General features: G+C 34.8%; 2 protein-coding genes and 1 long non-coding RNA gene across 10 annotated transcripts in view; 2 read left to right on the top strand and 1 right to left on the bottom strand.

The window, feature by feature from the left end:
* LOC124954580 overlaps nucleotides 1–13,960 on the top strand; it is a 30,237-nt gene extending 16,277 nt beyond the window's left edge. For 4 of the 7 annotated variants that reach the window (XM_047507722.1, XM_047507723.1, XM_047507724.1 and 1 more), the window contains 6 exons: nucleotides 3,764–4,393; nucleotides 5,418–5,612; nucleotides 5,735–8,477; nucleotides 8,684–8,864; nucleotides 8,981–9,257; nucleotides 9,398–13,960. In XM_047507722.1, the coding sequence (XP_047363678.1) occupies nucleotides 3,764–4,393; nucleotides 5,418–5,612; nucleotides 5,735–8,477; nucleotides 8,684–8,864; nucleotides 8,981–9,257; nucleotides 9,398–13,735 (8,364 nt within the window). In that variant the 3' untranslated portion in view covers nucleotides 13,736–13,960. Of the gene's footprint in view, nucleotides 1–309; nucleotides 733–942; nucleotides 1,997–3,763; nucleotides 4,394–5,417; nucleotides 5,613–5,734; nucleotides 8,478–8,683; nucleotides 8,865–8,980; nucleotides 9,258–9,397 lie in introns of those variants that run through there. The other 3 variants (XM_047507725.1, XM_047507726.1, XM_047507727.1) reach the window with 3 other exon arrangements.
* A 1,583-nt stretch (nucleotides 13,961–15,543) lies between these two features.
* LOC124954582 (WD repeat-containing protein 61) lies at nucleotides 15,544–17,890 on the bottom strand. Of its 2 annotated transcripts, none has more exons than XM_047507729.1 (8): nucleotides 17,432–17,890; nucleotides 17,217–17,326; nucleotides 16,971–17,140; nucleotides 16,647–16,885; nucleotides 16,464–16,557; nucleotides 16,232–16,325; nucleotides 15,924–16,095; nucleotides 15,544–15,726 (listed from the first exon to the last, which is right to left on the bottom strand). In XM_047507729.1, the coding sequence occupies exons 1-8, from the start codon at nucleotides 17,432–17,434 to the stop codon at nucleotides 15,634–15,636; spliced, it is 975 nt and encodes a 324-aa protein (XP_047363685.1). In that variant the 5' UTR covers nucleotides 17,435–17,890; the 3' UTR covers nucleotides 15,544–15,633. The 2 variants fall into 2 exon arrangements, with proteins under 2 accessions (XP_047363685.1, XP_047363686.1); XM_047507730.1 differs by having other exon boundaries at nucleotides 17,217–17,285.
* Nucleotides 17,685–19,076, top strand: part of LOC124954584 — an 87,538-nt gene continuing 86,146 nt past the window's right edge. Inside the window, exon 1 of the long non-coding RNA XR_007102583.1 lies at nucleotides 17,685–18,248. This is a non-coding gene — a long non-coding RNA (uncharacterized LOC124954584). The remainder of the gene's footprint in view (nucleotides 18,249–19,076) is intronic.

The following is a 19,076-nucleotide window of genomic DNA, read 5'->3' as shown; positions in this document are numbered from 1 at the left end:
GCCGAGCCCAGCTGTTCTTCGATCCCCTAACCTACGTCAGTTTATATCAGCCACTTAGGCTACGTGCATTCGAATTCCGTTTTCCTCGTCGAATATTACATCTAGTGTGTCGATAAAAAAAATTAAAAAGAAAAAGAAAAGATCATCTTCCAAATTTATCCGGTTAAAATAATAAAAATAAATACTTTGCTCGTTGTTCTTATATAATAAAAAAGAGAGAGAGAGAGGGAGAGGAAGAGAGAGAGAGAGAGAGAGAGAGAGAGAGAGAGAGAGAGAGGAAGAGAGAGAGAGAGAGAGAGAGAGAGGAAGAGAGAGAGAGAGAGAGAGAGAGAGAGAGAGAGAGAGAGAGAGAGAGAGAGAGAGAGAGAGAGAGAGATAATTAATCGAGTTCGTTGATCGACATTCAAAGTCCTTCAAGCTATTTCAGTCTGACGTTACAGAGACGTTGCTGCGTTTCTTTGCGGTCAAGCTCGTTATCGTATTCGACCTTCCACGCTCTCGATCCTTTCCGTTATAGACGATTCACTCTGACGTTTCTTTTGAGTCACTACATACCATCACAACTGATGGGCTTTTCCATTCCTTTCAATTTAGTCTTCTTCGTCTTCTTTCGTTATCGTCGTGTAGAAAAAGAACTCCGACGTTCGAGTTGACGTCCGAGTTGAAACGCGTTGGTGCTAAAACGTTTTGTGTGTGCTTCGTCGAGTTGATGAAAGACATGGTTTGCTATTGGTTCGTGAAATTGCTTGTTCAATACTAATTGTTTAAAAAGGATTCACATTGTTCGTTATCTCCGATGTATTATTTAATAGTGCAAGAAGAATTGTGCGATTAATCGTTGAATAATCATTAGTTAACATTTGGAAGATCAAAAAAAGATTCGCTTTTGAACATTAATGATATAATTCTATTCAAGTATTCTTCAAGTTATATTTCCTATAGGATCTTCATGGAGGATGTTGCGTCGAGCACGTGGCCCGCAAGTTTTACGCTTGGCATACAAAGACCATCGTAAAAGCGTAGCCTGAGCAGCGGCAGCTGCTGCGTATGACTATAAATGGAACGTTAAGAAGGGACATCGATGCGTGTTATGTTCAACGAAGGAAAAAGTAATCTGCGAGTAAAATCGTCGACGATTTAATTATCAAGACGACGAAATTTTATAATCCGATCGATTGACCTTGTTAATATTATTAAAGAAAAAGAGAGAGGGAGAGAAAGAGACACAAACACACACACCCACACACACACACAGAGGTACAGACATACGCGCGCGCGCTCGCGTATACAGATCAGAATAAACAAGGTGCGAAGAGGCTATAAAATGGGGTTGTTGAAATGGCAGAGGGACATTTTGAAAATCTTTGCTTCGACGCATGCGTCGAGCCCCAGTCCGACGTCTGATGGAGCACGATGAGATTGAAGAAGGAGAAGAGGAGGTGAAGGTGCTAGAGAAAGCTTCGGAAATTGAAGAGACGCGGATTTGTGATGTTTCTACGAACGAATCGATATAAATAGGACGAAATTGGATATCATCGTGACGTTTAAATCAAACGTGTTAGATCGAATTAATCGTTTCAAATATCATTTATCCGGGATATTATTTTTCTATAATACAAGAGTAACAGTAAGGCAATTAGGTTGATAAAAGATGCCTGGAGAAAATCGTGAGGATCAGATCAATCATTCTTCGCTAGGTCTACCAGATGATACTCGTCAAGGATCATTAAGTTCATCTCCACGTCGATCAAGCAACACTATGATTCCTTTGCCACGTTCAACGAAATTCGTGTCATCGACCAATACACTGAATCCAAAGACTGTAAAGACTAAGAGAAATCGTTTGAGATTGATCATGGAGAACAAGGAAGCTTTTGATGCTATAGAGAAGGAAGATCAAGAGGATAGATCTTATGACGATCGTTTTAGAAGAACTTCGACGACTTTACGATACTCCAAAGTCACACGGGATACTTATCGGACTAGCGATTGCAAGGTGATTGTCCTTATAATGACGAACGACATGTCCGTGATGTTTACGTAACATCCTTCTTGGATTGCAGAAATCATTCTTTAGTGCAAAGATAATCGTGTGTCTTTTGTGTTAGATTACGAAAACGATCTATTAAATCGATGGATTAATTATTCTCGTAAATGAAGGATTTAGTTTCGAATCTATATATATATATATATATATATATTCTTGAAATATATCAGAAAGTATCTTCTTGGCACGAGGAATAATTTTCGATCGATTATACGGTCTGAAGAAGCTAAAAGAGACTTATACCTGGGCCAATGCTTATTAATTTGTGAGTACATTGCCCGTAAACACAGAGATGCAACAATTCCAGGCTTACTTTCGCCTTTCTCGCATCACCGATTGGTATGCTCTGTTATTTTGTCCTCTTTTTCTTTTTCTTCTTCATTTTACTCACAGAAAAGTCTCCCTCAATAGCTACGTCAAACGACCAGACTATTTTTAATAGCTCTCCTTTTTTTCTGTTTTCACGAACGTTCGAAGACGAGTAAAACTCGTTGATACATTATTATGACGTAGGATTCAATAAATTTCTCTATTGGATTTCTTAACATTTCAATGTAATACTTCAATATTATGCGACTTGAAGAGAATGAATGAATTTGCAAATAGAAACGTAAATCTATTTCATGTGACAGTCATATTTCTTAATATTTATAAGCTTTGATGTGTTTCTCATTGGCCTAGATTCAACTTGTTAAAATTGTTGAAAATGTTACTATTCAAGATATGTAAACATATATTATACTGTAACGAATGTTTATTATATAGATTATAATTTCGTAATTATTATCGTCATCAAATGACGATAATAATGGCGTATAAAATCAAACGTAAAATGTTGAAATATCATTTTATGCAAGAACTATCGTTCGAAGTACATACGTAGTAACATACCTATGGAGATTTACGCAACGTAACACCTGTAGATGGTAAATCCAAGGTCAAGCGCCACATTTAAACTCTCATTTCAATCTCCCGCCAACTCCAATTGACCACTTAACAACTGCGCGTTGAATGGTAGCTCACGGAAATTGGACTTTTTCTCGATTCTTCTCTAGCATGTTCAGTAAATAGAAAGTAAATCGCTCTATTTCATGCAATTTTCTCCCTTTGAGAAAGTTCTTATAACTGTGAAGTGAAGGAAAAAAAAAAAAAAAAAAAAAAAAGAAATGTAGAACAAAGTTGTGATTTATCCTGCGATTTTAGACGGTCGACGAGATTGTCTGAATGATCGTTCCAATTGATTTTTCGTTGTTAGAATATTTCTCATAATTGCTGAACAGTTTCACGGCATTTCTATCAATTAATATAATTAATACATCATGAAGAGTGAGTGATATGGGTTTGTCAAATAACAGGCAATTGTCTATAATTTTAATTATTATTATATCATATGATTGAATTTTTTATGAGGTTTGTTAAAAACTAATACAACGTGAAAGTTATAATATATTATTACTTAATATAATATAATTATAATATGATCTATAATTATATTATACCACGTATATTATATTATACTAATTATAAATATATAAGTATGGGAATTGAAAGTTAAATGACATTATAGATAATTGAAAATAATTTATCTATAAGAATATGGGAAAATCTAGGAAATTAAAGTCAATTAAGAAATCATTAATAAATAAGAAAGAAATTTTGCGTGAAAGATTAGAAGATAGATTAATAATTCTATAATGAATATTTGCTTGCCTTTAGGAGGACGTCGAGGTGATAGCATCTAAAAAAACTTGGGGTTTGTTCCCGGAGGAAAATCAAGAAGGAAGTGGAGGTGGTGGAGGTGTTATAAGAGTAGGAGAAAGAGGAGGATTGATAGGGGATCCTCATCGCTCGTACGAGAGATTCGAATTGGAAGACTGCGTTGGTAGTAGCGGTTTAGGTAGCAGCAGTAGTAGCAGCAGTAGTAGCAACAATTTGGCTAGCAGCAGATATAATCAGCAAAGTGTTAGGCGCCCCATTCGTATTTTTGAACGTGGTAGTACGGCCCTGGTTTACCCCGTGGTCGTCGCGGCGCACGAGCCGGAGACAAGCTGCTCGAGACGTCCAGCCGCTTTAGCGGTGCCGGCAGTGCCGGTGGTGGCGGCACCCACGACGACCACCACCACCACCACCACGGCTGCCACGACGGCTACAACAGCAGCGGCAGCGGCAGCGGCCGTACGATCAGTAGCCGCTGCCAAGAACTTGCTCATTGATGCTACTGATGCTGATCTACGTGGATCTACTTACCTATCATCAAGTTTTATCAAGGATACTAAGAAAGAGGATGCCATGGAACCTGAGATCAAAGAAGAAGACGAACGGAGATCGTCCGCCTCCAGTCCTGAGGTAAATTTGTCTCTTTATTTTATTTTTATCCTTTTTTTAATCCTTTTTTTTTCTTCCTATTTCTTTGTACAAACACCCGTCTTTTTCTCTATCGTCTTTTTCTTTCAGGCTTCTTTTGAGATTAAAATCATGTGATAAATCGTGTGATAAATCGTGTGATAAAAGTGTGTGTGTGTGTAAATATATGTGTGTGTATTCAAGGGATAATTCTTCTTATTATTTTCATATGTATCTATGCATATGTGCATGTGGATGTGTGTGTGTGTGTGTGTGTATGCGGATGTGTGTGATCATCTTCGGTTTGCTCTTAGATGATTTTTTTCCCTTTTTTTAAGTATTGATACATTTTTTGCAAATTCATTTTCATGGTCGTTTCATGAAGGAGTCTGGAAAATGAGAGAGAGAGAGAGAGAGAAAAAGAGAGAGAAAGAAAGAAAGAGAGGGTGCTGTCGAGCTGCGCCTCGTGGCGCACGTACATTCCGTATATACACGTTCACTAACGTAGCACGTATTGATTTTACTCAAGCTCTCGCTATTTCTCTCTCGTTCTTGGGCTCTTGGTCTGTCTTCCTTGTCTACTCTCTTTTCCCTCCCCTGTGTCTCTCCCTCGCATACACACAAGCATGCATTTCCCTTCGGCGTATTCCTCTTCCTTCCTCTCTTTTCGTACATGGACTGCCTTTAAGTTATTCTCCACTTTTACATTCGACTCATCCTCTTCTTTGGATGCACTTTGGAGAAATGAATGTGAGTGAGTCATACGGTATGCATTTAAAAAAAAAAAAAAAAAAAAAAAAATAAGAAAAGAAACGAAAAATTAAAAGAAAATTATACAAAGAAATAATAGAAACAAGTAAATGACAATTGGTATTATCTTTCTTTTTTTTGTTTTCCTCTTTTTTTTTTTACTGCCCTCTTGACGTCATAAAAAAGATATTCTCGATATATCTAAGAAAGAAACTGCATCGTATAATATTTAAATGTCATCGCGTTTATATGCGTGCATACCCGTGTATTATTGCAGTTTTATGTGAGACGAAACAAATGTTACAACGAGGATGGCAGTAGCGAGGAAGAAAACAAGCCAGGTTGTTCTTTACAAAGTCATGGATTATTGCCCTCTTCCTACAGTGGAACTTGGCCCATTCGAAGAGATTTATGGGCGACCCAACAAATGGGATTTTCCAATCAACAAAGTACATCGAGCTCTACTCATAACGTAAGTTTTTGAATGACAGTAATCCTAATATATATATTTTATTTTTTATTTTTTTTTTTTTTGTATATACATATAAATATAAATCAAAGAGATTGTTAAATGAGACGACATTATTATTGCAGGACGTGGCAAGCGTTATGAGTTTCTCTTCAAATTCTGGTACAATGCTCGGTACTTCGACGGAAATGCAAGGTCATCGTAGATTGGGGGCTAAGGTAGACGTCGTCTATAATTTGTTGAGCATGCTTGGAAGTTCCGAAGGTCGAGAGGACATGAGCTCAACTTTATTATCCATGAGTACTTCAATCGACAGCTGTCTCGTCATGAGACAATCAGGTTGTCTACCTTTGCTCGTTCAATTGATTCACGCTCCTGGACAAGATCCAGAAACGAGAGAAAGGGCGTCTCGTGCATTGCACAATGTTGTACACGCTAAGAGCGACGAGAGAGCTGGACGTCGGGAGGCCCGAGTTCTCAGGTTTCTCGAACAATTACGAGATTATTGTCAATCGTTGAGAACGTCATTGGAATCGGGACAGGCACCGGATCTTGAGAAACATCCAGGAGCAACGATAGCGGGCCTGATGAAATTATCATTCGACGAGGCACATCGTCATGCGATGTGCCAACTCGGTGGCCTTCATGCTGTTGCCGAATTAATAGAGATGGATCATTTGGCTCATGGTAGCGAATGCGACGATCAAAATTGTATAACTTTGAGAAGATATGCGGGCATGGCATTGACGAATTTAACGTTCGGCGACGGTAATAACAAGGCTCTTTTATGTTCGTTTCGAGAATTTATGAAAGCATTGGTCTCGCAATTACGAAGTCCCAGCGATGATCTCAGGCAAGTAACGGCAAGTGTATTGCGAAATTTATCATGGCGAGCCGATAGTAGTAGCAAGCAAACGTTGAGAGAAGTAGGTGCTGTTACGGGATTGATGAAAGCCGCAATGGAGGGTAGAAAAGAGTCTACCCTAAAGTCGATATTATCGGCACTTTGGAATTTATCTGCTCATTGTAGCACGAACAAAGTGGATATATGCGCCGTTGACGGAGCACTTGCTTTTCTCGTTGATATGTTGAGTTACAATGCCCCGTCGAAAACTTTGGCCATTGTTGAAAATGCCGGTGGTATATTGAGAAACGTTTCCTGTCACGTCGCAGTTAGAGAAGATTACAGAGCAATCGTACGAGAAAGGGGTTGCTTGCAGGTACTTTTGCAACAATTACGATCGCCTAGTCTCACGGTTGTTAGTAATGCATGCGGAGCCCTTTGGAATCTCTCAGCTAGATGTCCACAAGATCAACGTCTTCTTTGGTCCTTGGGTGCGGTACCCATGTTACGTAGTCTCGTACATTCGAAACACAAAATGATATCGATGGGTTCCAGTGCTGCGTTAAAAAATTTACTCAATGCCAGACCTGGATGTAGCAATATCGTTCAATTGGATTCAACCGCGCGTGGACTTGGATTACCAACTTTACCTTTTCTCGCGGCTCGACGACAACGTGCTCTTGAACAAGAGATCGATCAGAATTTAGCCGAAACTTGCGACAATATAGAACCCAGTACTTCACCAACGAACAAGGATGATAAATTCACGTTCAAGGTCGATCACAGTTTCCTCTCTGTTAATAATCGCGGATTACGTTCTTATCAATTGTACAATCAATCGAGTACGTCTGGGACTAATAAATGCAATGGAGTTTCTAGGAGCGAAAGTAGAGAATCCATGAGATCGGTAACTAGTACACATTCGGATACGATGTTCGAAAGGGTTCATCGGCATGTCCTAAATGGAATGTCACCGACCGAGACACAAGGTAAACAATCATTGTCGTTACACGCAGCGACAGGATTCGACAATGGAATACAAATGGATAATCCAAAAGCGACTTCGTCTGAAAAGAAATACACGTTACGTTACAAAAATGCTATACCAGAAAATCTCAGACCTAATGATATTGAATTCAGTAACGTTAGTGAATTACGTTCGACTACTTCTACTATATCATGGTCATCAGTGCCTGATCAAGAAGCTGTTTGCTCGCAAACTTTATTACATTCTTCTGTCGAAGACAATGCTTCGTTACTCAATCAAAGTATGTCATCTACTTCTAAATTTAACAGCCAATCCAGCGTCTCGGATGAAACAGACGTAACTGTTTGTAAGAATTCTGAATATAGATCCGATATTCCAAAATCTAAATCTGATATCCCCTCGCAACTATCTTACGTACCTGATAATTTTTCGAGTAATCAATGCGAGGATTACGATCGCATGTATACGGACAATTCGTTGTTACATCAATGCGATCCTCTTAATTCTATTCAAAATGCGATCTCACCAACGTTGAGTCATAATTCTGAAGAATCTCTGTTTCGAAATTATGCTGAAACTGATCTTGATCAACCAACGGATTACAGTATAAGATATGCTGAACAAACTGTAGAGGATGACGAGAAACAACATGCCGCTTATTATGTGACTACCGAACAAGGTCTTATTCAAGAGGACACGATTAAAATGTATTGTACGGAAGGCACACCACGTGGGATTTCATTGAATTCGTCTCGGGCCGCTTCGTCTTCCGATTTACAAGAAGATAGTAAAATAAAAAGTTTATCGAGAAAATTGCTAGAACCTAATAAATTAAATGACATCGAGCACAACGAGAAAGCTTCATCTTTAATGAATATCGAGAAAGCCAATAATCGTTTTACTAATCAAGATAAAAAGCAAGATTTCGATATCGCGAGCAAATTTATAGAGAAAAAATGGCAGGAATCAGTACCAGGTAGTTGTCAATATAATAAAGATAATTCTACGAAAGTAAATTCAACTGAAGTTAAAACAGGTAAGTAAACTCGATGATGAAACGTTTGTATGCATCATACTTTAATACCTTGTTTGATTCTTATCGACGTTATCTCGTTTACACATACATACATTATATATACATATATATATTATATATACATTATATATATATATATTATATATATATATATTATGTTTTTTTTACTTTCTTTTTTTTTCTTTTTTTTTTTTTTTTTTTTATAGATAAGCATGAGATACCAATTAATCAAAGTATCACATTTGATACTGAATCTAAATCCTCGAAAGAATTATTTTTGAACAAAGGTACGTCTTATGTGGGAAATATAGATCAAGCCAGTGACGTTGATGAAGATGATGAAGATCTACTTGCTGCTTGTATCAACATTGGAATGCAAAACAATAGGTAGTAAATATATTAATTGGTTATATCTCATTATTTCTCTTAACCAATTATACAAATATCTTTATAATTTGATTTAATTATTTTTTTTTTTTTTTTTTTTTTTTTTTTTTTCGCAGACATAGGCATTCCTTTATAGGTAATAGTTTTGAGAAACTTCCAAGAGCAGAGAGTAATTTAATGAGATATCAAACGAGCATTGCGTTGGATCAAGTAGAATCTAATGATTCTATTGGTTCTGCTACTGATTCTTTTAATCCAATACAACCAGAACCTACTGGAAAAGCACTGCCTATAAATACTTTGAGAGAACATTCATCAGTTTTGTTGGATACGACGAAATCGTTCAAGGACGATTTATTGATAACCAAAGAAGATCAAACGGAATTGGCGGAGGTATGTAATCTATCTTAAACAAAAAGAATAACGTCATATGAGACAAGATTAGTTTTTGTTTTTCTTTCTTTTCTTTTTTTTTTCTTTTTTTTTTTTTTTTTTTTCCTTTTCTATGCAATTTATTTACTTTATTATTTTAGGAATTAAACGACAAAGAAAAATCGATGGCATCTCAAAATATCCAGAAACATTCTTCGAACAGTAACATTAGTGAAATTAGCGTAACGGATAACGATAATTTCTCTGTCCATACTATACCATCGACAATAGATATAACTCTTAGTAGTAAGGAAACAAGTACGTCTAATATCGAATATTCTTTGCAAGATAAATTGGAGTTTTCGAACGAGCATTGCAAAACTTTCAAGATAGATCTTTGCTCTAGCAAAGATCTTAAAGTAACAGAATCTACGAAATGGAAAGAGAAATTATTAAAGGAGACAGAAATTATAGAGAATATGTGCGAGACGAGAATGAAAAGTACAGATTCTGAAAGCAGTAATTCCATTGATTCTGTAGAACAATCGGAACATGCATTGTTAGAATTATGCATACAGACAGGACTTCCTAATGCGAGTGAAAATATTGCGGGAAAACGTAGTACTATAATCAAGCATCAGAAATTAAACGATGAATCTTACACTCATTTAAAAGCTTCCTTCAAAGATAATGAGATTAATGATAATATAACGAAGGATGACGTTGACGAGAAGGAGACATATGTCATTGATAAAACGACAAAACGTGTGGAAGAAGATGTTTATAGACGTCAACGTGATCCCGATGCCATGATCGCATCATTAGATCGGCTTACAGCTACTTTGGTACAACAAACCGAGGCAATACGAGAAAGAGATTCAAATACGATGAAACAAAGTATATTAAGTGATACATGGAACGAAGATTCCCCGAATGAAGTTTCTTTTCCAAGTATCAGCATCAGTGCTCCTATAGTACCATCGTTCAAAAGTGACGTCCCTGATGGTCAAACTACAATCATGTCGGATATCGCAGAAGGCGAAGACGATGAGCACGTAAATATGACAGATTCTAAAATTATTCAACAGGAAGCGATTAAATTGGCAGAAGCTGTTGATGCCGAGGTAAATAAACAAAATGAAATGGAAACGACGAGTATGACATCTATCGATCTCGATGCTATTAAACCACCATCTTCGATGGGAAGTTTGTTATCTTTGACCGCCAGTTACGCTGGACCTACGGACAATACAGAAAGTTATGTCAATAGGGACAGATGTTATTCCACATCTCTTCCGCCTGTTCAAACTAAGAATCAATCGGGCGTTGATTCGCGAAATTGTCGCAAGAAATCTTTGCCTCTTGGTGTTGTAGCTAAAAGAGCATTGAATCAAGGACAAAGTCACACGGGTAGTTTAGAAAATTTACTCAACGATTGTGTACACTCACATTTGGAAAATGTTAAGCCACCATCTGTAATGGATGAATTGTTCGATGTCGGAGATATGGAAAACAGTATGTTAAGCGTAGCGAGTATTACTTCGGAAGTGGCTGATAATAAGGATCACGATTCGCATTCTTTATCAGGGAGTGATCCAGTATTTGATTTACTTAAACCGGTAGCTAATGTTTTGTCAATTACTTGCATGCGATATGCCGAAGGTATGCAATCGAGCGGTAACAATAGTCTCAGTGAATATTTGGAAAACATTAATCCTCCATCTCTTTTCAATGAAGTGAATGAAATGGATCAATCGACGATGGAAGGAAATACGGATACCCTTTGTAACGATACCCTATGCATAGATACAGAATTACGCACGGAGGAGGTGCCACCTACTTTGGTAGAAGCTATCGACGAAGGGGAAAATGATACTGACGAAGGAATTACTACTATTTCTTCGGAATATTGCGTCAGTAGCTCTGCGGAGTCGACTCCGAAGAAGAGATCGAATAAAAATCATTTAACACCTAAACAAAAGAGAAACTTAGCTAAGGAAAGATACAAAACTTATACGATTGCCGCTGAATTCGTTAAGAAGGAGGAAGAGAGACGTAAACAGGAGGGTAAACCGGTTGAGACGCCGAATAAAATAACACAAGGCAAGTGTTCTCCTTTTTCCAAATTAACACCCAAGCAACGTAGACAAGAGGATAGGGCACGTTTTCAAACTCAAGTACTTGAAAATCCGTTTCCAATTATCAATGCAATTGTAAGTAACAAAGAAGAGATTGATCAAACCTGTCAACAAAAGGATCCAGAAGTTGTAGATCCAGCGACTGCTGGTAAATCTTCCATTCCTACGCTTACGAAATTGCCGATGCCTAGGGCATTGAGAAAGAAACGTGCAGAAAATCAAGAAAATAAAGAAAGATATCGCACAAGAACGTTAAATGATTCGGAGTGTATGCAAAAGGTTGATGATTGTGACATAGACCCAACGGCAAATACTTTGGAAAAGGAAGGCACAGATAACGTCCACAATATCGCGTTAGAAGAAATTAATAATATGTTGGAGCATAATGCTACTATAGTATTAAATACCTTGAATGAATCTAGTAAAGCTCATGCCGTCTCTCTCGGAGATGATGTTTTATTGGATCAAGAAACTTTAAGTTTAGTATCGAACGAATCCGGATCAGAACAAAGTCTAAGATTATGTTTTGTTAATGGAGTTTCCAAAAGATTAATGGACACGTATACCAATCAAGCTGATATTTCGCAAAGATATGATCACAATGTTCAAGAAGAAAAGGATAAATCGGACGTAGAACGTGCACCGGAAGAAAATGATCCTATAGAATCTGGAAGCGATAATGGATCTAATTGCACGGAGGAACAATGTCAGGTAATTAAACGTCCACGTATAATTAAGCCAGGAATGGGTAGTAGTAGAGATGTTAGTGCAGATTCAAATACTACGGACAAGTCGGAACCAGGAAGTCCAAAAGCTATTCGCGGAAGGAGAAAAGCGTTATATTCGAATCCAATTACGCGTAAACCAACTCCACAGTCATCTCCATTGAAACATCCAACTCCTGTTAGTGCTATTCCTATCGGACGTAGTAACACTTCTCCTATTGTTAGAACAACCAGGGCCATTGCTCTTAGACAAAGTAATAGTCCAGGTGTAACACCTCCTACAACAACAAAAGAACCAACATTAAAAACAAATACTAGTCCAAAGATATCCTCTGCCATTGCTAATTACGAAAATAAAATAAAAAATGCTAACGCCGCGAGTAAAAGGACATCGCTACCGAACAAGGGATCTTCGTTAACATTTACCAGATCCAACAAACGTCATAGTACGCCTGCATGCTCGTCGAGTAGCCAAAATGAATCTAAAGTCGAAGTACCAACAAAACAATTAGAACGTCAGGGAACATTCACTAAGGATGAACCAGAAGTAGAAAATGCACCGACGGTATTTTCACCGGCTTCGCCTATAAAGACAAAAATTGCTAAGCCAATAAAGGGAACGACGAAAATTCATCCAGCCGTTGGAAAATCTAAAATTTCTGTGAGATCTCATCAAACGTATCAGACGAAGGGTGTTAAAGCAAATGGGATAGAAAAACCGCAAGTATCGAAGATCATGCCGACATTAGGAATTCCTAAAAGTGGTACTAAAGTAACTGGAACGAGTAAAGGCTTAACCAATAATCAAAGTACATTGCAAAATGATAATGGAAAAGTTTTTCGTAAAATAGGACCCTTGGGTCAGAGATCTAACAGCAATTCTAGCATCATATCCGACACATCAAGTGGCGTACAAAATCGTAGATTGGCGAAGGAAGCGACGAGTAAAATCGCTAGTCTATGGAAGAAGGTAGAAGAAAACAAAAGTAAACAATTATCCGATAAATCGGATGGGAAAAAATGGATTACACCTGGTAACGGTACGGCAGAGATAGACGGACAAATTATTTCGAGTAAACCACCCGCATTTAGATTGTTCCGTAGTTCTACGTTTGAAGGGGTTCCTCAAGATGACAGTCATAAGGTGTCCATGCAAAAGTCAAGATCTAAACAGCCATTAATAACAAACGTTCAAGCCAATGGAGTGAAGTATAGAAATTCGTGCGATTTGAGTGGTATGAACGCAAATGAGGCACCATGTAAGATTCCTGTTAAATCATCTAATCCTGTTACATCAAAGAAGGACAACATCGTGCAAGGAGATAATACCGTTATTTTACGACGTCAACAGGGAAGCGATGCTGGAAATGAAATTGACAGTATAAAGCGTATGTCACGCCTTGGCTCATTTATAACAGTAGACCCACCTAATTCGGACATTGCACAAATACCAATCATGTCCGGGAATGGACGTGTACCGGCATCAGCTATCGTACCACCCTTTAATTACAATCCAAAAGCAGACATTCCTTCGCACATAGTTAAGGGTAAATCGGATGATTCCGAAGGAAAATTTGAAATAACTGATAGTCAAACGGAAATAGTCACGGCCTCTTCGAGAGTAACGACGGTATAGAAAAACATCATTTTGAGTTTTGTAGCAGTAATTTTTATTGTTGCAAACCTAGTCATTATAAAAGTTGCTCCATTTATTTCGCAATCATGTTACTTTAATATTTTAAGTATTTCGATTTATTCTTTCTAGTTATTATCTGGATAATTCGTGTGGTCGTAATCAATGTATTTATATTTTGATACGTTTCTCAATATATACATATGCATATATATATATATATATATATATATATATATATATATATATATATATATATATATATTTATCGTTATATTGTTTTACTATTTTCAAGATCGTATGATGATTCGTTTTTTATATGTAAAAAAAAAATGGTGAGAATGAAAGAGAGAGAGAGAGAGAGAGAGAGAGAGAGAGAGAGAGGGAGAGAAGTATAGTAGCAGGAAATTCCACAATCCATTCCTGTTCATGTTCTGTGTGTGTTGTATATAATATAATATGACATAATTCCATCAATACAAGTCAGTATAAAATTATATAGCGTCTATATTAGTAATTACGCGGGATTATTTATTCCATTTTGTATATATTAAATGTGATTAAGAACTGTAGAAAAAAGTTAGCAATGTATGTTATACAATAACACTGGTGATACGCTACTGTACATCTTTAATTAGTGAAAACGAAGAGAAAAGTTAGATCTGTATTTTGTTTCCATCATAGTTAATATGTACTCATTTCGATGAGCACATCGTCTAATTACTTTTGAAGACTGATAGTGACATGGAATATATTTGGGCAAAACTTGATGTGTTTTCAACATGCAAGAAAATTATAGTAAATTAGTCGTACAGTTTATATATATATATATATATATATATATATATATATATATATATATATATATATATATGTATATGTATATATATATGAATTTAGTGGTCTACATAACGCTAAGATGAAATTATTTGTGAGAAGACAAAATTTTATAAATAATACACCCTAAGTTTCTAGTCTACTTCTATATAAATTTACAGTCAATACAGCTTCTATTTTGATCATATGTCTTATTAGATAAATTAATTCATATTTAAATATGTCTACCAAATCAAGTTATATCATCCTTTTTAAAAGTATATATATATATATATACATAATATATATATACATATATATATAATTAGTATTAAAATATGCACAGAGATCTATTTCATATGAATTCATATTTGAATATAATTTATTGTTCGTATTTTCTTTTTTTTTTTCCATACATTGATATCATTTTCTGATCACATTATTTCTATTAATATAATTACATTCTATATTGTGTCATCGTTCCTTCTTTTGCGAATCTGCAGTTCCATTAGAAGAAAAATGTTTGGCGTAATATGGAAAGTTTCATTTTGCTTTTTTTTTTTTTGTTCCCTTATTAAATGGCATTTATAAGTATTAAGCCCTGTTCCAGTTCAGGTTAATTAAATTTAACCATTCCAACTCGGATAATCGGGGTTTTTTTTATTTTTTTCTTAAAATAAATTTTCTCTCTGCATTTTGCATATTTTTCATGATGATTGTGTAATAAGTCTCTTTATTCTTCTTAGGCAATAAGTAACATTTATTTCTGTTATATTATATTTTACATTTGGCAGGTATCTAAGTATAATTTGTATACTATTAAGTGCTGCATAATAAAATTTCTAGCTACTATTTCATGTTTTTCATTATAAATATTTACTATTGGATATAATAAAAAAAAAAGAAAAAAAAAAAAAAAAAAAAGAAAAAAAAATTCTTCGAAGTCCTTAATCTCATAAAAAACATCAATTCGTAAAAGAAAAAAAGAAAACATGTAATAGATAAAATTTTTTTTATTTTCATATATATATATATATATATATATATACATATATATATACATATATATATATAATTTAAATATGTTATATGGGACAATTATAAAGATTAATTGATTTATCTTCAGATACTGATGCAATAATGTTGTTCTTTTGTGGATTATACTTTACTGCCCATACCTGTTAAAAATAATAAGGTATGATTGTCGTTCGATTAAATCTATACTTTATATATAAAACAGTTTACTTGTAATTATAAAGAATGCTACGGTACGCGAATGTATTTTACAGGCATATACATATTAGTGATAGTTAAGTATATAAATATCTTTTTAGATAATGAATAATATTTTTAATTATTTATGTAATACATATACCTGATCATTATGTTCATTAAATGTATGCAGACATTGACGTTGTGCTAATTCCCAAACTTTGACTGTGTGATCCGAACTGCTAGATACAAATCTTTGTCCATTAGGTGCAAATGCTACTCCAAGTACCCAAGAAGCATGGCCCGACATGGTTCCTGCTAGATTGGCATCTTTTCTAAAATAAATATAAGAGAAAAATATAATTTAAAATTTGTAGAAAAGCACATAATAAGTATTAACATAGCACAAAGTCTATAATGATTATCGTTAATTCTTAAATTTAGTATTTTTTAATTCATTTGGAAACTGACACATCATATAGTTTCATGTGTCCGTCATCCGATGCGGTCAACAGTAATTGAGAGTCAGGAGAAAAACATAAGGATCTGATAGGCATTGCATGACCTAAAAAATAACTTTAATATATCTTTCTATAAGAGAGAAAGAGAGAGAGAGAGAGAGAGAGAGAGAGAGAGAGAGAGAGAGAGAGAGAAAGCGTAGGATTAATACAACAAATGTTAGTTTTTACTTTCTTAAATGTACCTTCCAATGTGCGGAGAACTTTACCATAAGTAACATCAAAGATATTAATAATACCATCTATTGCACCGCTAGCAATATATTTACCATCAGGACTCTAGAAATAAGAAATAATATAAACTTGCTCTCTGTAATCAATGTAATAGTTCCTATATACACACAAATAATTTATTTTAAAGTACGTACATAAGCGACGCTCAATGTGAATTTTCCACCTCTTGTATCTAATGTTTGCTCTTGTTTTCCGCTTTCTGTTCCATATAGATGTATTTTACCAGCATGACTCCCAGATACAACAAATATATCATTAGGAGAAAATACTACTGTCCAAATATCAACCGGACCTACTTCTATACTAGAAATCTTTTCACCAGATTCCAAATCCCATATCTTTAAGCTTGAATCAAGTGAACTTGATGCACACTCTACAAATATGATTATTAATCATTACCCAGATATTGTATTACAAAGAATAAAACATTTTTTTTTTGTCATTTAATTATAACATACTTAAACCATCCGAACTCACAGCCACTGACACAACTCCAAGGGAATGACCGGTTAATTTATGTTTCAATTGTAAAGTACCATCTTTATGTTCCCAAACCTTGACGGCATCATCCACAGATCCTGTGACTACGTATTCGACTGTGTCTTCATCGTTTGATTGCATAGAATCTCTGTTGAAATAAATTTAATATCATTTTGATAAGGTGATAACATTCAATATGTATGTTATCAATTAAAGAATATTACCGTGAATCTTCATTATCAGGATTTACTTCTTTCTTCTTTTTAGGACATCCCCAAGCACAGGTCCAAATACTGTCCTCGTGTGCATTTTCAGTTTTATTAATTAATGAATACTAAAATAATATATATATATACACACATACAAACACACATCATAATATTCTATAGTTTATATTTCAAATTTATGATTCAAAAATTAATCACAAAAATATTCTCACCATTTTCTTGTAAACTTATTTATCTATGTTGTCAAATAATCTTTACATATATTGTCAAATACTCTTTTAGAGGTTATGCTTGATTATATTTTATGAATATAGACCAAGTATAAGAAAAATATATCATAAAAGTATTACGTCTTGAAGCACTTAACTTTATAAATGATAATTGAGAAGTATCGATTTTTATTTTATAAAAAATGTCCTTCAAAAATTGAAACAATACAATAACGCGATATCAATTAGAAAATACGAGTTAATATTTTTAAAGATATTGAAGGTATAAGAATATTTTCAAATTATTGAAAATAATATAATAACAATATATACTACAATAAATATCAACGGTAATGGGAATACACTTTTTATAATAATATTTATTAAAAATATAATATCCGTATTGAAATTTTTATTCGTAAATTCGGCAAGAACAAAATGCCCCTTTTGGGTCTTTTTATATGTACGATTCTGAAAGTATCTTAATATTTTACCGACATCTATCAGTAAAAATGATAAATTAAATTTTACCAACAATATATTTTTTTAATGAAAATATGTCCTTTAAAAAATTATATTACCAACAGAAAAATCTTCTTTGTCGATAGATGGCGAGTCAGTAGCGTATATCGAAGAATCTAATCTAACGGATTCCTTCTTACTCGGTTTAAACATTTTGAACGTAGCCATCTTGAGAATTTGCGCGCGAAGAAAAATTTTGTCGAAGTTTATTGTTCTATCTAAATTCCTTTTTTCTAAATCGTATCGTCAATTTTATCAACCATCCAACGAATTCATCATCTTAGAGAAAGATAATAAGGTATAAAACAATGAACGATATCGCAAGTAAATAATATTTTTTTGTTCGCACGAATATTTAACGCAATGAATATTAACCCTTTCACTGCAAAGTGCTCAGAAAAAAATTGCTCTCTCCGCAACAGGCGCAATAGTAGATACGCGCGGATAACAAGATACGCGAGTCGTTCTTAATACTTTCCGTGCGTATTAATTCGTCGGTTGACCAATATTCGTCTATTGATAATTTTTTTACTCCTGACATTAACATCGACAGAGCAAAAAATCGATACATTTCTGTCACTGTCGTATTTTTCCAAGACATCAATCGCAAGTGATTACTACGTAATTCGTTTTCGTGGTATAATAATTATTGGTTTCTCTCACAATATGTTCAAGCATATTTTCGGAAAAGAAAATTTGAAAAATTTCTAATATTGACGATTTATCGTTAATATTTGCTTTAACTCCTGATAGAGTTTCATCAAAATCAAAAACTTTCGGGACTAAATTTTGTGCGCTCCAAAAAGAAATTAACGTGGATCGATGTCAAGTAATTCGTCAATATTTTCGGAATAAGATTCCGAGTTACTTAACAATATAGGTCTCCTGTATGAGTTTTGCTTTTTACCTTTGTTATCCAATTTCTCCAAAAATTGCAGAAATGTCAGAATCCGATGATTCTTCTATATCATCGCAGATCATATTTGTCCATTTGTCCATGATAAGGGCACAATTTATGGATAAAATTATTTGATTATACGAAAAAAATCTCTGCACAAGAAGCTTATGCATTTAACGCATCGAAGATAAACGAATTAATGGCCATTATTTTGCAGTTATTAAATAG

The sequence above is a fragment of the Vespa velutina genome, chromosome 15 (assembly GCF_912470025.1).
Source record: "Vespa velutina chromosome 15, iVesVel2.1, whole genome shotgun sequence".
Taxonomy (NCBI): domain Eukaryota; kingdom Metazoa; phylum Arthropoda; class Insecta; order Hymenoptera; family Vespidae; genus Vespa; species Vespa velutina.
Note: the sequence above shows the minus strand (reverse complement) of the source record. Positions and strands in the feature narration are given on the sequence as shown.

What these genes read in the sequence shown, in the direction of transcription:
- LOC124954582 (XM_047507729.1), bottom strand. An exon ending in AGTTCTCCGCACATTGGAAG is followed by an intron (nt 16,326 to 16,463) that starts GTACATTTAAGA and finishes GTTATTTTTTAG; the next exon opens with GTCATGCAATGCCTATCAGA. An exon ending in TTAATGAACATAATGATCAG is followed by an intron (nt 15,727 to 15,923) that starts GTATATGTATTA and finishes TATTTTTAACAG; the next exon opens with GTATGGGCAGTAAAGTATAA.